Here is a 20362-nt window from a genome sequence, read left to right as displayed (position 1 = left end):
GGTGCTCGGTAGGCCCCACAGCTCAGTACCTAACAACCACAGCCCGGCATTTGTGTGGTCCACAGGATGGGCGGGGGAAAAATGCCCTATCTCAGAAGTTCTTCAAATTGAAGAGTGAAGACAGCTAAGTTATTTTTCAGACATTAACATTATCTAATAAGCATCAGAAACAGTTCCTTGGTATGCTAAATTTCCATTACATATTCATGATCCCCATCTTCCAACAAATATTTTTTAATGTTTTTCTTTGCAGTCATAACATATTTTTGGAGCAACTGTATTTCTCTAATTGCTTGGCATGTCTTAGATAACCCTCTAAGGTACAGCTATCATGTTCCCCCAGGTTGTGATGAGGCCGACTGTGGCACCCAGAGCATAGCTGGCACCAGAAAGCGCAGGGGTTCACACTGTCCATCCCTGCCTTATCTGTTCCCTCACAGCTCCATGAAGCAGTCACAGACCAGGGCCAGAACAATAGTACAGCAGACTGGGTGCTTCTTTACACGCAGCTGACCCAGGTTTGATCCTCAGCATCTCATGGGTCCCCTGAGCATAGCCAGGGCTGATTTCTGAGTGCGGAGCCAGGAATTACCCCTGAGAATTGCTAGGAGTGGTCTAGCCAACCAACCAACCAACCAACAACAGTCAAGGACCAGCCTTCTAAAACTATGGACTAATCTTCAGGCTGTACATGACTGAAATAAAAATGGAAGACACAGACTAGCAACTCAAAGTTGATACACAGCCCTTTTGGTGATAAACACTGAGACAAGTGTTAGACTTAGTGTTTTTTCCCAAATTATGAAGGTAAACAATCCCTCTGTCCCCTTAACTTTTCTCTTTTGATGCAGATGTGATGCGTAGGGTTAGGTAGCATACAGGTGTGGGTGTGGAGCTCACACATTTTTTGTTGTGATGATGCTGAGGGGGCCTCGGCAGGTTGCAATCACCCTCTCTACTTGTGCTAGCACATACTCTGGTTGTAGTGCTCACTGGAGCTTGCTACAATACTTACACACATGGTTTTCAGGGACTAAACTTTGGTCAGAAGTGCTCACACATCACTCTAATTGAGGTGTTCACTGGGAGTCACATGTTTTCATATCCTCTGGGATGCAGTGTGGCTAGAAATTGCTTGAGGCACCAGGAATCACAAATACAGAGCTACCAGTATCATATGCTACATAAGTGGGCATAACCGGGAATTGAACATACGTCCTCCAGCTTTTAAAGCTCCTTAGCCACTGAGCTAACTCTGACTCCCCAAAACAAAGACAACTTTTAATAGGTGGATGCCAACATTATATTCTAAGGATACATTTGGGAATTTGAGGTTTTGATTTTACTATTCTACTCAGCTAGGGGCTGGAGCATAGTGGGTAGAGTGTTTGGTTCGTTTGAATAGACCCAAGTTCAATTCCTCGGCCCCTCTCAGAGAGCCCAACAAGCTACTGAGAGTATTTCGCCAGCACGGCAAAGCCGGGCATATTTGACAAGCCAAACACAGTAACGACAAGTCTCACAATAGTGATGTTACTGGGCCCGCTCAAGCAAATCAATGAACAATGGGAGGACAGTGCTAAAGTGCTTATAGGAAGAAACCCATCTTACAGCAGCACCTGTAGTCTCCTTTCCAGGGGTATTAGTGGGATAGAAGAGCTTTGTTTCTCAGAGCATTGGAGACAGCCCATCCCTACCTACCTGATGACACTGGACCCCCTTTTCAACAGGACCCCCTTTTTCTGAATTTACCCATGGACCTCTGATGGTTTCTCAGCTGGAAAAAATTATTTTATGGAGTTTCAGAGATAATCTTTGGAGAACTTTTTCAGAGCTGAAGTGTTGGGATTTAATCAGTTTTTGTGAATAATACTAGTAGATTTAAAAAAAAACAATAAGAAGTAGACTTAAAAAGACGTGCATTGGGACTGGAGCAATAGCACAGTGGGTAAGGCATTTGCCTTGCACGCAGCTGACCCGGGTTCAATTCTCAGCATCACATATGGTCCCCTGAGCACTACCAGGAGTAATTCCTGAGTGCATGAGCCAGGAGTAACCCCTGTGCATCGCCAGGTGTGACCCAAAAAAGAAAAAAAAGTGCATCAGTGAGGAGTGGTTTCATTTCCTTACCTGTATGCCTGTACGTAACCTCTGCAGAATTGGTTACGTACAGGCATACAGGTACGTAACATACTAGAGCCTCGAGGTGGAAGGATACAGTTCAGAGAACTGTTGGATAGTGTTAGCTCCTGCCCTAGTCCAACCTTCCTTTCTTTTCAGTTCTTTCCTCTAGCTTTTCTTAATCTCCCTGACAGTGCTGCCCTATTTACAACATTCCAAACTCTTTATCTAGCAGGATATTAATCCTTAACAGGCAAAGCCTGTTTTCCATTTCATTAGTAGATTTGTGGAATAGCTGCTGTATCATGGATATTCTTTGAAAGGTTCATTTCACTGGCACTTATTTTTGTCCTTGCTGAGAATGCCGTGTTTAGAGAAACATAATGAGAAAAATTCTCTTTGGATTAATTTATTGAGAAATTACATAAATCAAAACATGCATTATTTGCTTAGATAACAAGGAAAGTTGCTTTTTTAGCAAGAATAATCAGTTTTACAAACACATAAGCAAAAGCCTGTGTATTGACTTAGCCTGTTTCTGACTTCTCTGAAAAAATTTAAATAGTAATTTTAATCTGACAAATGTTAAAATGAGAGCACATGTCTCAACAATTTAAAAATACAATTTTCTAAATCCTAAATTATAAATAATATCTCTATGAAGTAGATATGGATATGGTATTTTATAGTGCTGTTCATCTGTTGATGAGTACCTGGATTGTTTCCAGATCTTGGCTATGAAAAGACTGCAAATATTTTTTTTCCAAATAATATTTTTGTGTACCTGGGTTAGATGCCAAGAAGTAAGATTGCTAGATCATATGGAAACTCCATTCTTAATTTTGTGAGAAGTCTGCACAGCATATTTTATATATACTGAACCAACAATTGTTCCACCATTAGTGAATGAACATTCCTTTTTCTCTGGGACGTATTATATAGAGCTGTATCAGGCTTACTTGGGAGCATTCTGAAATTCTTTTCCTTATCCCCGATGAATCGACATGATTCTCTTTGGCATGGAAGGTAGTCATACACTCTTTGAGAAAATTCCCTGTATCAAAATTAAAATTCCCACTTTCTCCTAAACTGAGGAAAATAACATGTAAGATGCTAATATAAATTAAGTAATGACAAGCCTATTTCCAGAGTTATGGAGGTATCTTTAAAACAGAGGCAAGATAGGTAGTTAGTTGAAGGGATTGATTATATATTCAGGACTGGCAACACGAGTTTACACATTTGTTCTGGAGACTGGAGAACTGAGACTCAGACACAGGAATATATCCGACATTGTTGAATTAACAATTAGTGACCTGCTGTTTCTTTATTTGTAACAAGAAGTGGAGCCTGAGAGATAACCCAATGGGACAGGCATGAGTTAGATTGGGTCCAAGTTGGCCTCAGGTTCCTTTTCATAACAAGGACAGATTAGCTACACATTGCAGTAGGTATTTTCTGTGATATCAAACATACACAGAGGAATTTGGGGACAGTCACCTGGAGAACTTCCACTAAAGGCAGCAACTGTTATGGGGGAGCTAAAATAGCTTGTAACAGCTCTGAGCACAGAGGGTCACATAAGGAAACTGATCTACTGTAACTGTCCATCCTGTCTGTCTGCCCACTGTCCCCCTTTGTCCCACATCCATCACCAGTTTCTCTTTTTGATACTGTCCCCAGATGCTGTCCAGAGGGCAAGTACAAATCTGGTGTATGACATACTTTATTTTAGAATATATTAAATATATTTCACACAGTATTTAGTCACATATATACAAAGTATATGTAATATCCATGTATAATTGTATACTTTATGTTATGTGGCCTGTGATTTTAATTGGAAGGAAATTGGCTCTAATAGGAATGTCCTTTTTCTTTTACTCTTTTAGTGCTGCCAACTGTCCTTATTCAGAAATCAATTTGAATAAAGACCGCATTTTCCCAGACCGCTTAAGTGGGGAGATGCCTCCAGCCAGTCCATCATTTCCAAGAAATAAAAGGACAGATACAAATGAAGTCTCTTCATCTCCTGAAATCAGGTATTTAAAGAGATAGCATTAGTATTGTTTAGAAACACTTTGAAGTTGTTTTGTCTTTTTTCTCTTACGTGTTCGTATTTGATATGCCAAACACTGTAACAAGTCTCACAGTGTTACTGGGCCCACTCGAGCAAATTGATGAACAACGGGAGGACAGTGACAGTGACATGTTCTGTGTTTTATAGTTTTTTGTCTTATACATTATTGAAATGTACCTTATTTTTGAGAAATGGTAGTGGAAATCAGTACCTGGATTTGGTTTGGTTTGGTTTTTAATTAGACAGAGATATAAAAACATGTCCAAATCAGGTTGAATTAGTAAATTCTTGTTCATCTTTAACTTGAATTTTCTGGTGTTAAAAGTTTAGAAATTTCAAATTCATATTTTGGAGAAATTATTAGGCAATATTTTGTAGAGTTATCCTTTATAAGATAGGTTGTAGATTCGTTGTGAAGAAATCTCTTCTTTTTAGTGTCTGTTACCTGTCAATTTTGAATCAGTGAATTCTGACCTGCCTTAATTTACGCTCAGTTAAATTAAAACTTTTATTTGCATTACAGTTAAATATTTTCCAGTGGTAAGGCTTGTTCTTCAGAGCCACATTAATAAGCATTATATTAGTTATGGTTTTAAGGAGTTGGTTTGATTATCTCTTATCTTCTTGGTAAGAAGTTACTATTTGGTCTTATGCATTTATTGTCTTATTTTATGCATGTTTATAGAAGTAAACAGAGATTTAGCTTATTAGTTACTTAATATAATCAAGGACTACATGAGGAAGACCATCCAAATGACAAGTATATTTTTAAGGTGAAGAATTTTTATTTAAATTACATGGTTACATAGTGTTAGCATTTATGATTTTGATGCATACAGTTACTGCACCGCCCACCACCAAATGTCCAGGGCACTCCACCACTAACCTTATGTTTCTTATAGTCCATGAGGTGACATTTTTTACCAAGATTTTTCTCCCCTTTAAGTATTCACTTAAGTATTTTAAAGAAACTAAATGACATGATATTCCAACTTAGATTTCATCATGCATACTTGAGATCCTCCCAGCATTTTTCAAAGCCAAAAAAAAAAAGATAGATGTACCTATTTATTTTGTTTGGGGATAATACCTGGCAGTGCTTGGAGTAGTTCAATGTTTGGGAGACCATGTAGTGCTGAGGATAGAACCCAGGGCTCCAACACACAAAGGATGTAGTCTTGCCCTTTGAGCATTCTCTCTGGAGCTCGTAAATTTTTAAAAATTGGTTTTATTTTTTTTCCTTTGCCTGGAAGTTAGTAGTTTTCATAATACCCCAAACATCACATGGAATCTTAGCTAAAAAATATATGAGTCACATCATGGAATAAAAACAGAGCAAATGTTAAAAAATGTAAAAGAAATGATTAACAAGTACAGATATCTTATTACTTGAGGATAGTTGACTTAAGGTTGAAATAACAGAAGTTTGACATCTTTGCAGTGAGTCTGTAGAAGCTTTTTTTTTAATTTTAAAAGTAAATAAGGTGCTTGAGAGATAGAGGTTAAGGCACTTACCTTGGATCTTGCCAACTTCCATTGGAATCCCCGGCACCATATATGATCCCCTGAGCAACCATCAGGGGGTCTGTCATATCACCATGACACCATCAGGCATGACCCCCCAAAGCCAAATAAAATAAATAATATAAAGCACTTTGTGCTTTTTTTAAAAATCTAGATATAAAAATGACATATTATGCTGTGAAGTGTTCTTAAAACAGTAATTAATAAATAGCAAATTTTAAGTAAGTGTAGATTTTATTAGTGTTGAAAGAGAAATAGGTTACTTGTTTTAGGATACTTCTATTACACTGAAGGAGAAAAGAAAGTCTGACCCATGTTTTAGATATTCTTTAAATGAATAATTTTAGGTAAATTTTACAGCATAATTGTAAAAAATCATTTTATATAATCATTGTTCCAGTGGGTGAACACTCCTACTCTGGTTTAATCCACTTTTCTTTGCAGTATTCTTAACAATTTGCTGAACTTGTTTGTCAGACATTCTCATTTTGAAAAAATGCACTAAGAAATAGCAAGAGATTTTTTTTGTACCCGCAGGAGCAGACCCTGTGACAAAGATTAGGTTGTTCATGGTTTATTTACCTGGGAGGTGTGGGAGGAAGGGACAGTGAGGGAAAGGCAGCTACAAAGGCTCTATTGTCACACTGTTAGCATCGTGGACAGTGAAAACAATTCAGCAGGAAATGCTTTGGGAGTCTACAACATGCTCATCTTTGGGTCTTCTGTGGAAGGTACCAGGGAGATGAGCTGTTTGAATTCTGATTCTTTTGGTCATAGAGGGACATGGCTAGGGATGGAAAGCCATGAATTCTCAGCTCACCATTCATGCTGCACAGCAGGTAAAGCAGGATCTAGGTAGTGAGTCGCCAGGCAGTGGTGGAACAGGTGCCAGCAGTTGTATTCACCACTATCTATGACGAATTCTCAAGTATGCTACCATTTCTTTTGCTCCAGAAACTGACTTAGCAGAATAAATTAACATCCCTAAAAGCCTTTCATCTAGAAAAGCATTACACCCCCTAGAAGCATTATTTTAAGAGCCCGATTACAGGCCCCTTAAGTAGGATAGACCTAGCCAAAGTGGAAGCTCCCAAACTTGGTTTTACATCAGATTTTCCTTGGCAAATCTTTAAAATTTAATTTAGTTTTGAGGTCTAACCCAGTCCACCAGAATCTTCCAAATTTTTAAGATAAATGAATAAATAATAGCCTCCCTACTTGAAATGTCTGGTGACATCTCATTACTCTTGGAATTATGTGGTCTACCAATTCCTCTGGTCCCTTGTGTTATCTGGCACCTGCCTAACTCTGTAGCTTTATCTTGACCAGGTGTTGGGGGAGGGGGGGCGCTGGTGGTGCTCATGGACCTCACATTGGCTCTCTGGTCAGGGGCCACATTTAGTTCTGTGCTCAGGAGTCACACTTGGTGACATTCAGGGTACCATAGATAGCTGGTATTCTTAGCCACTGAAGCTTGGGTGTAGCCAAATGCAAGGCAAGTGCCTTAATATCTGTACCATCTCCTTGGTTCTGGTGGGGTTATTTTTAAGCTTAATGTTCAACTCCACTAGTCCTCATACATCCCAGTCACTCTACCTAGAACCTTCATCCCTACCATCTCACAGCTCATTTCTTTATTTTGAGCTTCAGAAAGGTTTTTTCTGATCCTGCCATCTGCCATTCAAGACTTGCCTTACTTCATTTATTATATATTGTTTATATAATAGCCCAGTACTATTGAAAGTTTTGTGTGTTTCTTCCAAAGCATATACTTTGATGACAATATCCATAAAAGCAGATCTTAAATATTCGCTGAGACAGCTTTGAGACTGAGCATCCTACCTGGTATACAGTGAGGATACAAGATGACCTTGAATTATCCTACAAAAGAAAAATAACAATTTCACAATCTGAAATTCAACAGCTTTCTAATCTCCTGTTTCTTCCAGGGATACTCAGTTGTGTAAGATTCTACATCAGCTATATAAGTGATGATAATTAAACGATGATATAAATCCTCCAAATATATGCCTGCACTCTGATAATTAGGGAATTGTTTCCTCAACTATTGTTTAACTTCCAGGCTCACATAGAGGAATGATACCATAAAAATGACACAATGTATGGTACAATAGTAAAGTGGATGAGCTGAAAGGACCGCAGGATCAGTATGTCAGAGCACTTGTTTCTAAGAACTCAGGGCATCCTAGCTGAGAAGTTTCTGTTCCATGTTAAAGTGAACCTTGAGCCCTTTTGCAGGTGTTTGAATTTTTGAGTTTGTTTCCCACAGACACTTGTAAATGAAATGGTAAGGTTATGAGCAAAGTCCTGTTGCCTATTTCAGTAGAAATACGAGTGTGCATATCTGTCCTTGTCCATTTATTAATCAGAAGCCTAAGAGTGTTTGTGCGGTACCTAGTCTTTTCTTTGAGAGATTTCCTCACTTGGGAGAGTGGTAGCTCTACCTGCCCTTCACAGTACTTTGGAATCAAGATAGTGAGGCAGGGACTTTACCAATTGAGGACTAGGAATTTAAATCTGTGTCTGTAACTAAGTGAAAAAAATACACATATATCGTACTGAACTTAATAAAAGCATGATCTCACACATTTTGCATCAGAATAACCAGGTCCTTGTTAAAGGGCAGCTTTCATTCAGTTCTAGGGATGCAGGGTTTATCCTAGTATACTTTTAATAAGCACCTTTTTATGATGGATGCACCTTATCTGTACCAGACTTTAAGACTCACTTTGAATGCACAGACTTTTCTATGGAGTAATAATTTACAATATATTGCCAATTGAAGAACATTGGACATATCCACCACATAGTTTTTTTTTGTGATGAAATCTGTTCTACAGCTGCTTGCAATTTTGTTTCTAAATTAGGTATACTGTCTCTGTTAAAAATCACTGTTTCATGCTTCCATGTCATTAAGCATGCTTTGACATAACCACAAGAACACAATAAAACATCTTCAAAATACCTGCCAAATGTATGTATTATCTTTTTTAAAAAGTAAGGATTTCCCCCCAATTTTTTCAATACAAACACCATTGTATTGATGATAGTATCCATAAAAGCAGATAACAAATATTCTCTGAGACAACTTTGTGACTGAGCAGCTTACGTGTTGAACAGTGAGGATACTAAATGACCTTGAATTAGCCTTCAGAAGAGAAATATCAATTTCATAATCTAAAATGTAGCATCTTTCTCATCTCCTGTTTGTTACAGTAATATGTCTACATCCAAAGTTATTCATAATATAATTGTTGTGGGCTTTCAATGTTCCATAACCAACCCACAACCTAAGTGACTTCCCTCCAACATTGTCCATATTTTCCCAACCACCCCTCAAGCCTACCCCGTCAGTAGGCACACAGTAATATGTTTGATACTGTTTGTTAAAATCAAATGGCTAAAGGAGTTATCAAAAATACTTCATTAAAAGAAAATTTGTGAAAATAGTCATATCTTACCACAGGTTTGGTAAGTTCTTGTCTGAGAATTTACTAAGCCATTCATTGCTAGTTACACGTTCTATGTCGTTGGACTTCTGTATATTGTTTTTGTTTGTTGGGTTTAGTGGGCTTCTATATTACTTTTCCATCAGTAGGTGCACTCCTACTGGAATTTCAGTACTGTGAAGTTTGGAGTTGTCATGGCCATGTGTCCAGAAACTTCAGGATCTGGAGAACTGGGATGAGTTGACATAGTGGTGGCTGTGGGAAAGGCTCGTGATTGCCGGGACATCTGGAATTATTGGGGGTTGGGGAAGACCTCTACCCCACTCTGAGATGATTGCAGGGTTCTCAGCCCAACATTAAAGTACCTGATGTCTCTGTGGAGATTCTTAGTGGCCTAGTGGCTGCAGTGAAACACAAGTATAGATAATCAGCCTGTTCCCCCTCCCAAGGGAGCCCCAAGAGGTTTCAGCTTTGAGACCAGTATGTCCATGAATTTAAGGTGCTTGGCTTGCATCTCCTCAGAGACTTAGTTTGTGAATTTGAAGAGCAGGCACAGTGCGTGAGTCAACATAGCAATGTCTTTTGGTCAAAAAATAAAACTTTTTGTTTGGTTTGCTTTTGTTTGATTTTGGTTCTATCCTTAGGAGTCCATGTAGTACCCAGGATTTAAACAAGGTTAGCAACATGCAAGGCAAGCTCCTCGTTCTCTCCCTCTCTCTGTCTCTCTTTCAGTCTCTCTCTCTCTCTCTCTCTCTCTCTCTCTCTCTCTCTCTCTCTCTCTCTCTCTCTCTCCTACACATGGTTTTGTTATATCTCAGGGCAAATGCCCACAATTAACTCACATACAATAAAAAAAATTAGTTTTCTCATTTCTTTGTAGGTTGTCAGAATGTCATTACAAATTGTAAGACATGTCTCCACTCTGAGAGTTAACATAAATCGTTTACAAAAATCACAGCCACCAATGTGATGTATATTTTTAGGATATGCCAAATTTTGTTGATCATATGAAAAGTCAGTATGTATTCTGGGGAGGTCTCTTACACAAGTGGGCAAACAAGCTAGCCTAAAATTTGAAACGATAAGTGTATTTAAACCTGTTTACTTTGAAAAACTGTACCATCAAGTAGAATTAATTCAGACTCAAAGCTCTAAAGATTACACAATTCACATGATAAATTTTGGGATTTTTTGTTTTGATTTCTCTCTGCAGTTTTCTTGGACTGAGGACTTGATGTTGACAAATGGATAAAATCATTTCAGTGACAAGTTTCTCCAGCTATTGTAAAGTCCCTCACTCTTTCTGCCAGAGGCCAATTAGGAGCAGAGGAAGTTTTTGAATACTGCAACTCTTAATAATCTGAGTCCAGCCTATGAAGCTGTTTGATGTGTTTCAGAGAAAAGCTCAGTTTTAGTTAAAACATTCACAGTTCTGATGCCAACTGCTGTGACACAGAGACAGCCATTCAGAGTGTGAAGAGAGGGTACCTTATTATCTTTGCATGAAGCTGTAGGGGCAGTGTTGCATCGGTCTTATTGGTCTTATTTTATCTTCTCAAATAGCACTACTTCCTGACTCATGAGACTCTTACAGGAAGTGGGAGGGCGCTCACTTTTATTCTCTGTTCTACAATAAGAAGAGGCAGACAGGTATGTGTGTGTGTAACATGGTAGGGAGCTGAGTCTTGAACTCATCAGTGTAGAGATGCAGTGCATATATGCATATATCACCAAGCCAATGAAAACAACAGAACGAAAAGCATGAGACCCAAACCACAATACCCAAATTTTAAAATGTGCCTGTCAAGCTGGCAGGCTGAGATCTGGGAGGGAATCTGGGCACACTGGTGGAGAGAAGTTGACACTGGTGATAAGGATTGGTAGAACATGTAACATTATATCCCTAAAACTCAATTATAAATAACTTTATAAATCATAGTACCTTAATTAAAAACAAAACAAACAAAAACCCCACATTTTTGTTTTAAATACATAGTCTTTTAGAAGATTTAATCTTCATTCCCAGAATCTCACCATACTCGCTAGGGCTTTCATTTCATAAGAGGATTGATTCACTAATTGCTGCTTAAGTTTTTCCTGAGGGTTTTTCTTTGATATCTTGATCTTAAACACTGTACTATTGCATTATATTCATTTTCTTCACATTCATTCCTTGTGCTGAATTACAATTTAATAGGCTTATTAATCAAAACATTTTTAATCATTAGGCAAGCAGTAAACCATGCTTACTTTTCCTGAGCCATGAAAATACAGTTAAATAAAACTGTTGCTAATGTATTGTCTCTAATGTAATTTAAAAATCCTTGAATAAAAGACATAAAAGTTTGAATCCTACTGGTTTTATTTGCCACCTTTCCTGAATCCCTTTGAAGGGAGTGCCCTCTTTGTCCTGACATTATTCAGGCACAGCCTATTTATATATAAAAAGTTGCATTTTGAGATCATTTAAATGCTTTAAAAATTTAAATTCAATGCCTCTTTTACAGTTTTTCTAACAGTGAGATTTTTTTTTTTTTAACCAGCGAGTGGCCTCTGGCCAGATTTTTTTTTAAATTTTTATTTTTTATTAGTGAATCACCATGGGGTACAGTTACAGACTTACAAACTTTCGTGCTTGTGTTTCAGTCATACAGTGATTGAGTACTCATCCCTCTACCAGTGCCCATTCTCTGCCACCAATGATCCCAGTGTCCCTCCTTCCACGCCCACCCCACACCCCACACCCCACCCGGCCTCTGAGGCAGGGCATTCCCTTTTGTTCTCTCTTTCCTTTTGGGTGTTGTAGTTTGCACTAGAGGCAATGAGTGGCCAGAATTTTCCTTAAAAGCTGGGAGCATGCAAAGAGTCATCTTTCAGCGTTCAAAAGAAGAAAGCCTTATGCTTTTTACAGCTGTCAGTATATTCATGGTGTACCCCCTTGTTACTGGGGGACAGCTGTTACTTTTCAGCTTTAATAAGGCCCTATGAGACTAGAATAAGCTAAGCAGTTCTGGAAAATGAAGGCCAGCGCTATTTTAGAGTCTAGCCAAACTCATACCAGATTGAGAAATATGATTAAAATCCCTGAACTGAAGCAAAATAATTTGTTCTTTCATATTTTTTTTATATTATTGTTAACAAACTGGGACTGGTTGAAATGTAATTGGTTGGGGATTGTTTTTAAACAAACAAACTTGGGAAAATGCAAGTGTTTTCATTTAAATGCCATCCTGTTATTATGTATTTACTCTTCTAATGTTTGTTTTACTAATATTTACCTCAAAGCATAATTAGAGTAAGATAGTAAGACATCTAAAGCATGGCATATAATTATAGAGAAAGGGAGAATGCTGACTCACAAAGAATACATTTTTCCATTTGAGTGGATTCCACTGTCTTAATTAAAAGCCTAGAGAGTATTCCTTACTAAGATGTTTTTATTATGGTGGTATTTCTATTAAAGTGAAAGAAGGGTTTCACTGAGTTGGTTCCTGAGAATGCTAAAGTCCCCAGGGATAGCAACATATTCCAATCAGCTTTCTAGGTGCTTTCATATTATACTAGTACATTTTAGCCTCATAATACCCTTTATTTGGAGGTAGCTGTCTCCATTCAATCCAGACAGCTGGACAGACTTGGCATTCCGGTTGTAACCTATACTCCTACCATTATTTTAAAAGCTGTTTTAATACTTGAAAATAGGTGTCAGTAGATGATTTAATCCAAAAAGAAATTTCTAGGGTAATAGTGACTATTTAAGATACTCCTATCCAGACTCTACAGTGCACGTACAGATCACTTTTTGATTTCTCAAAATGCCTGTATAAATAAATGGATTTATTACCCTTATTTTACCAATGATCCAGCTGAGAATTAGGAAAGTTAGTAACTTGCTCAAGGTCCTGTAGAAATAATAAATAGAAGATCTGAATTTTTTCTTGCAGGTGTGGGACAAGATGTTGAGCTTCTCTCAGATGTATTCAGGGCTTACTCCTTGCTCTGTACTTATGGGTCATCCTTGACAGGTTTTCTGGGGGATGGATGTGATGCCAGGCATTAAACATTGGTTAGTTGTATGGAAGACAAACAATCTACCTGCTATTCTGTCCTCCAGCCCCTAGTACTGAACTTTGAACTGGGTCTCTTCACACCCAGAAACCATATGTGTGAATACTACTGCTGGAATACTTTTCCCAGATTACCATTCACTGCTCTTATCCCCAATTACCTTTTGCTTGTACCCCCTTCCACATAAATGATGGTTAAGAAATGATGAAGTTTTTATTAAAGCAAAATTGTAGCATTAAGAGGCTGGAGCAATAATATAGCAAAAAGGGATTTGCCTTGCACATGGCTTACCTAGGTTCAACCCCCGGCATTCCATATGGTTTCCTAAATATTGACAGGAGTGCTTCTGAAATACAGAGTCAGGATCAAACTCCTTATCGTCTCCTGATGTGGACCAAACAAGAACATTGAAGCATTAAAATTGAACAAAATGATATTTCTGGTTGTTACTTTAAAAAAATCTGTCAAGAAGAAAACCTAGAACTAAAGTATTCTAAAGTATTCCAAAATTTTGATATTGTAAATATAATCTTATTTTCTCTTTGATTGTAAGACTGAAGTAGAAAAACATTTTGCTTGAGAAGAATTTCATTTTAACATACAGAAATTCTTCACACAGTATTTAATCAATAAAAATTAGCATGATGAAAATCTATAGTACAGAGAAATGTTGTTTGCTCACGCGAGAAGACAATTTTTACTCATAATCATAGTATTAATGGACCTCTATGTTCATTCCTGACTTTATAAATAAAATGCCATTTAAGGGCCAAAGAGATAGAACAGTGGGTAAGTGTGCTTACCTTGTACATGGGCAACCCAAGTTTGATCCATGACACTGCAGATAGTCCCCACTCTGTCAGGAGTGATCACTGAGTGTAGAACCAGTAATAAGCCCTGAGAATGTTTCTGTTTAGCCCCAAAATTAAAAAATATATATATTGAAAACCTTATGATAGAGATAAAACTTGCCCTGTAACATTTTGTTAGATTGTATCACGTTCTTGAAAATTACAAGATAAAAACTAAAATTGTGGATTTTTTTTGTTAAGAAATCCTAGTGCTATACTGCAAAGTTGGGCTTTTACTGCTTTTTTAAAAAACTTTCAGTGGATATAATAATCATAGAATTTCTTTTAAACAGTTGTTATTATTTAGACATAAAAAATAGACATAAAAAAGAACTTAGCTGGGTTTTGCTTTAGAGTATAATTTATTTATAAAATGTTTGATTTTTTATTGTAATTAACCGCTTTGGCATTTCTGAATGTGCTTGATTATAATTCTGATCATTATATTACCTCTATTCATAAAACTTGTTATAATAGATTGTTCAGATTGATCCCTTCTTCTCTCCCTCACTCTAGCCGGTGTCAACAACTTGTAGGACCACTATTGGCTCGGCCACTTGTAATTTTAAGAAATTTTGAGTCAGTTCATTAATCAAAAAAAATTATTATACATCTCATGAAGACTTCATTTGAATATTTATGTTTATATATTCCTGTATTTGTATGGGCTCACTGAATATCATGTCATGAGTTAAAATCAGGGGAAAATTAAGCTTGCATTTATAGAGAAGTTAACTTAGGTAAATGATTTTAATTTTGTAGTTCCCAAGAGTAATATAGTGCTATTTTTATAGAGAGGGCAAAATTTTGTATTATTTCTTCAGCTAATATATCCTCAAATTATTAGTGAGTTTCATTTACTTATTTTTGCCGTAACTCCATTTCCCCACTTTCTAAGTAAGCTTTTCTATAGCCACTTGGTTTTTTTGATTTATTTGGAGGGGGTAGGGAGTTATATTCTTACATAATAGGAATCCCCTCCATTCTCAGATAAGTGAAGTTCTTCAGCAAATGTGATATTGTTTATGGTACAAACGAAGGTAGGTTCTGAGATTAACATGAGATTTTGCATGAGTCACCATCACTGTACCTACCAATAGTGTTTTTGTAGTTATAACCATAAAAATTCTTTCAAATAATATATTTGCATTATTCTGAAAATAATGTCTCCAGTTTCCCTCCCACCCCTTCAAGCCAACCCCCACCCCAGCCTGCCTCTATGGCAGGTACCTCTCTTCTCTGTTTCTCTTTTTCTCTCTCCTTTTCGGCATTCTGGTTTGTGATACAGATGCTGAAAGGATATCATCTATATCCTTTACCTGCTTTCAACATTCACTTCTTATCCAGAGTCATTTCAGCTTGTATTGTCATAACAGACCCTACCCTCCTCTATCATAACTACCCTCCATCTCCCACACTATTGATCATCATTGACCAGTCCTCCTGGCCCATAGATGTACATAGAAGATGTACCATAGTTTCTTTATCCATACATCTGTTCTCAGGCACTCAGGTTGTTTCCAGATTCTGGCTATTGTGAGTAGTGCTGCAATGAATATAGAAGTGCAGATGGTGTTTCTGCTCTATGTATTTGGGCCCCCAGGGTGTATTCCCAGAAGTGGTATAGCTGGTTCGAATGGGAGCTCAGTTTCTAGTTTTTTGAGAAATGTTCATATTGTTTTCCATAAAGGCTGGACTAGCTGGCATTCCCACCAGCAATGAATGAGAGTCCCTTTTTCCCTGCAACCATGCCAGATGTTGTTCTTGTTCATTTGTATGTGTGCCAGTCTGACCAACACTATTCTTAACTTTAAAATCTCCTACCAGAACTGTCACTGTCACTGTTCTCCCGTTGTTCATTGATTTGCTCGAGTGGGCCCAGTAACGTCTCCATTGTGAGACTTGTTGTTACTGTGTTTGGCATATCAAATACATCACAGGTAGCTTGCCAGGCTTTATCGTGCGGGCGAGATACTCTTGGTAGCTTGCTGGGCTCTCCGAGAGGGGTGGAAGAATTGAATCCTGGTCAGCCGTGTTCAAGGCAAACACCCTACCTGCTGTGCTATCGCTCCAGCCCCTACCAGAACAGTCAATAAAAATTATGAGCAAAATGGATTATTTTGATATTAAGGTAAGGTAAGGTAAAGGCCCTCCCGTTGTTCATCGATTTGCTCGAGCAGGCCCAGTAATGTCTCCATCGTGAGACTTTGTTGTTACTGTGTCTGGCATATCGAATACGTCACGGGGAGCTTGCCAGGCCCTGCCATGCAGGCGGGATACTCTCGGTAGCTTGCTGGGCTCTCTGAGAGGGGCGGAGGAATCGAACTCGGCTCGGCCATGTTGGCTGCGTGCAAGGCAAATGCCCTACTGCTGTGCTATCGCTCCAGCCCTACTGATAATTTTGATAATTAGGATAATTTTGATATTATTCTACTGATAATTTTGATATTATCAGTAGGAATTTCTCAGTAAAACTTCAAATATTTTTGAACATTTCTCCTAATATTTTCATGTTAACTTTTGTAAAAGTTCAAATCCTTTCTAATGTTTTCATGTTAACTTTTGTTTTTGAAGTAAGAAAACAGTTTCTAAAATGCAGTTATGAATTATTTTTTAAACTCTTGTAAATATTGAAGCATCTTTTTTTTTATCCCCACAGAGAACCGCATACTGATGATGTCAAAGAAGAATTTGAAGAGAGATCAGAAAATGAAATGAGGACATCACATGAAGCCAGAGGTAGCATAATAAGTCCCTGTTATTGATAGAGATTACTATTAATATTTAATAATTAAAACATAGCTAAATTCACTATATTAAATACAAGCCTTCTATAATTGGTTGTTTCTTATTACAGGCAATAAAAGTTTGTTATAAGGATAGATGAGGTATAATTCTTAATGAAAATGATTCATTTGTGATTTTATTGCCTTTTACATGGTAGAGAATTTTGGATATGAAGTTCAGTAGGATTAGAAACATTTTTATTTGATTCACTTTTATTGGGCTGGAGCGATAGCACAGCGGGTAGGGCGTCTGCCTTGCACGCAGCAACATGGCCGACCCGAGTTCAATTCCTCCGCCCCTCTCGGAGAGCCTGGCAAGCTACCGAGAGTATTCGATATGCCAGACACAGTAACAACAAAGTCTCCAATGGAGACGTTACTGGGCCCGCTCGAGCAAATCGATGATCAACGGGAGGGCCTTTCTTACTTACTTACTTTTATTTGGTTCATTAGCTTGTTTCTTATGTTTAAAATTCATCTCAGGATGTATGTTGAAATACAAATAGGATTAATAGATACCCAAAATGGGAGGAAAATCACTCAAATAAACATTTTAAGTTGCAATGGAGAACATGAATATTCTTTCATCTTTGCTAAAAAAGATATTACAGTGCATTAAATTAAGCAATGAAGTTACAGTGACTAAGTATATTCAGTGCACATATTCAATTTAATACGTTATATTTTATTCACACAGTTCACACAAACCTGTGAATTTTTTTCGTGAGAAAAGATTTGCCTTATTATGATTTTAATGATTGTCCCAGGGAACTTTGTGTTCCATGTGCATGTTTGACTTATATTTTTATATAAGGTTTTGCAAATTCCACCTAATAACTGTTTGCTTGTAATGACTTATTCTGTAAGTGGTGCTTTGATTTCCATATCTGATTTTCATAAAGCAGTAATTATGATTCAGTTACATTCACTGCTATCTTCAGTATCTTTTACAGTGTTTAATTCAGTATCGTAAAGCAACACTGCAGGTGAGTAGGGTAGAAAGCCCTGCACTGCTCCCTGCTGATCCGGTGATCTTGGGCATTTCACTGAATATGTAGCTTATAGATCTAGCTCGAGGAATAATTATGACAACGTCCTCAAAGAGTTGTCATGGGAATTACATTTAAGCACTTAATTTACGAAAAATTTTGTCATCAGCCTTTTTTTGGGTCTTAGACAAAGGCTCCAGTTTTTCTTAGTGAGCAGTGGTTTAGCAAAGCCGTTAAAAGCACAGCTTTCATTTCCTTCTTGTCTCAGTTCCCCTACTTATTAGTTGTGTGGTTAGCTCTGGGCAAAGTTTTGGGTTTTTACTAACTTCATTTTTATTTATTTAGGGGTTTTTTTTTTTTGGTGGGGTGGCGATAGTAGGTTTGTGTACTTAGTGGTATTCAGGGCTTACTCCTGGCTCTGTGCTCAGGGATCTCTGACGGTGGTGCTCAGGGGGACCATATGTGGTGCTGGGGACCTAATCTGGGTCAGTTGTATTTGAGAAAAGGACCCTGCCTGCTCTTCTAGCTCTTGGGCGCTCTGGACATAAGTTTTAACCTCACTGTGATTTGAAGGTCACAGAACCAACTTCAACTGCCTCCTGTATACAGTTGATTTGGCACTAGAATGTGCATGACTGAATTCTCCTGAGGCCTGATGTCATCATCAGGTCATCACTTGCTGACACATTAGCTGCTCGGAAGAGGAGGGGCATGGTAGTAGTAGCAGTACTAGTAACAGTTATTTTATGAAATAAGTGTCTAATGAATGGAATTTTTGAATCATGAAGTTCAGAGAGATGGTAATATCTTCTAGACTGCAGACTTTTTAAAAAAGATTAATAATTTGATGAATTTTAATCTCTTAACATCATAGTGTACTTAACTTCTAATTTTAATTATTGGCCTTATTTGGTAATTTTTTTCCCCTGAAAAATCATCTATTTAATGGAGAAATTCTAGGTTTGTAAAAAATGGAAGAGGGGCTGGAGAGATAATATAGCTGGTAGGGCATTTGCCTTGTACATTGCCCACCTTGGTTAGATCCCTGTCACCCCATAGGGGCCCCAAAAGCCTTCCAGGAGCAGACACTGATCTCAGAGCTAGAAATAGACCCAGAGTATTGCTGGACATGCCCTTCCCCCAAAAAAACTCCACAAATAATTTTTTTGAAAGAAATATTGCTGGGATTCCTATATGACTTAGAATTTTTTTGGTTGTACAAGTCAGTTATTTTTATTTTCTTACATATAAAGTCTATACTTTAATATATATATTTTTACATAGTTTTATTTTTAATTATTAAAAGAAAGATTATAAAATAAGTTTTAAATTTTGTACACGTTTCAAAATGAGTCTACCCTGTGAATATCCTATTTCATCTCAAATTTAGCAACTCTTTTTTTCTGCAACAATTCATATAAAATTTTTCTTATCCATTCTGAATTTGTGGTTGTAAGCTTTTATTTAACTTTCTTAATAGTTTTATATTTTTCTTATCTTCTCTAACTTTTATGTAGACTCATTTCATATGGAAAATATCTCTGTACTTCTTGACTTCATTGGTAGTTTATTAGTTGTCTTTAGTTGGACTCTGTGAGCCTTCAGTTTCAGACAGTTTGGTCCTGAAAGCTTCTGTATTTCAGTAGTATGTGGTCTCTCACTCCTAGTCAGTGGATAGATACCCTCAGTTTTTTCAGCTCTGCCTTTCAGTTCTCAGTAGAGTCATAACCTTAGATTGGACTCTCAGGAAGCAAGTTGAGAGTATGTGGAAGAGATTTTGTTGTTAGATGATCTTGGGAATAGTAGCCATGAGAGAGTGAGAGATGTAACACTGGACTAAAAGAGAAGTTGATGTAGTTACAACATAGGTCTCATTCCATCCTTTGAGCTCCAGATGGGCCTTCAGTTCCCTGCATTCAGGCAGTGAATGGTAATTTGTGCTCTGCTCTGGCCAGTTCTTTTATGTTTATTGTGGGGGCACTGTGCACTTGGGCAAGGAAGTTCCTACTAGCTTAGGACGATTCTTGGAGGAGTCCGCTCTTACCCATCAGTCAAGTTAAAAGGTTGAATGTCTGAATCCTAGTTAGACTGTTTCCTGTGTATATGGGGCTAGGCATCAAACCCAGGACCTTACACAAGCAAGACCTGCCATCCGTCTGCCATTACTCTGCCCAAGCCATGCATAATTCCAACCCTGAATGTCTTAGTTCTGAAGGGTGTTTGGAGTGGCACCACCACAGTGTGCACTGTGATAAACAATATATTTAGCCTGTTGTTTTGTCTTTGATTTTTCCCTTAGGTAAAAGTAAAACGATTGTGAAAAACTAACCAAAGCGTCTTTCACATATGTGGGTTGCAGTTGGACTAGTTCAGAGTCTGTTGAACTCAAAAATTTTTACTTCTAAATTGAATTTCCTTTCATTATTTTGCCTGATCTAGCATGAATTTTCTTGATTTTTTTTCCACTCAGTTT

The 20362-nt window shown here is 37.6% G+C and overlaps 1 protein-coding gene across 5 annotated transcripts in view; it reads left to right on the top strand.

Annotated features, from left to right (window-relative positions):
- The window catches only part of L3MBTL3 (L3MBTL histone methyl-lysine binding protein 3), a 128285-nt gene that overhangs the window by 92977 nt on the left and 14946 nt on the right, over nucleotides 1-20362 (top strand). For all 5 annotated transcript variants that reach the window (XM_056126162.1, XM_056126160.1, XM_056126161.1 and 2 more), the window contains 2 exons: nucleotides 4014-4163; nucleotides 16774-16853. In XM_056126162.1, coding sequence (XP_055982137.1) covers nucleotides 4014-4163; nucleotides 16774-16853 — 230 coding nt within the window. The remainder of the gene's footprint in view (nucleotides 1-4013; nucleotides 4164-16773; nucleotides 16854-20362) is intronic.

The sequence above is a fragment of the Sorex fumeus genome, unplaced genomic scaffold (assembly GCF_029834395.1).
Source record: "Sorex fumeus unplaced genomic scaffold, SorFum_2.1 ptg000061l, whole genome shotgun sequence".
NCBI lineage: Eukaryota > Metazoa > Chordata > Mammalia > Eulipotyphla > Soricidae > Sorex > Sorex fumeus.
This window is presented reverse-complemented; position numbering and strand designations above follow the sequence as displayed.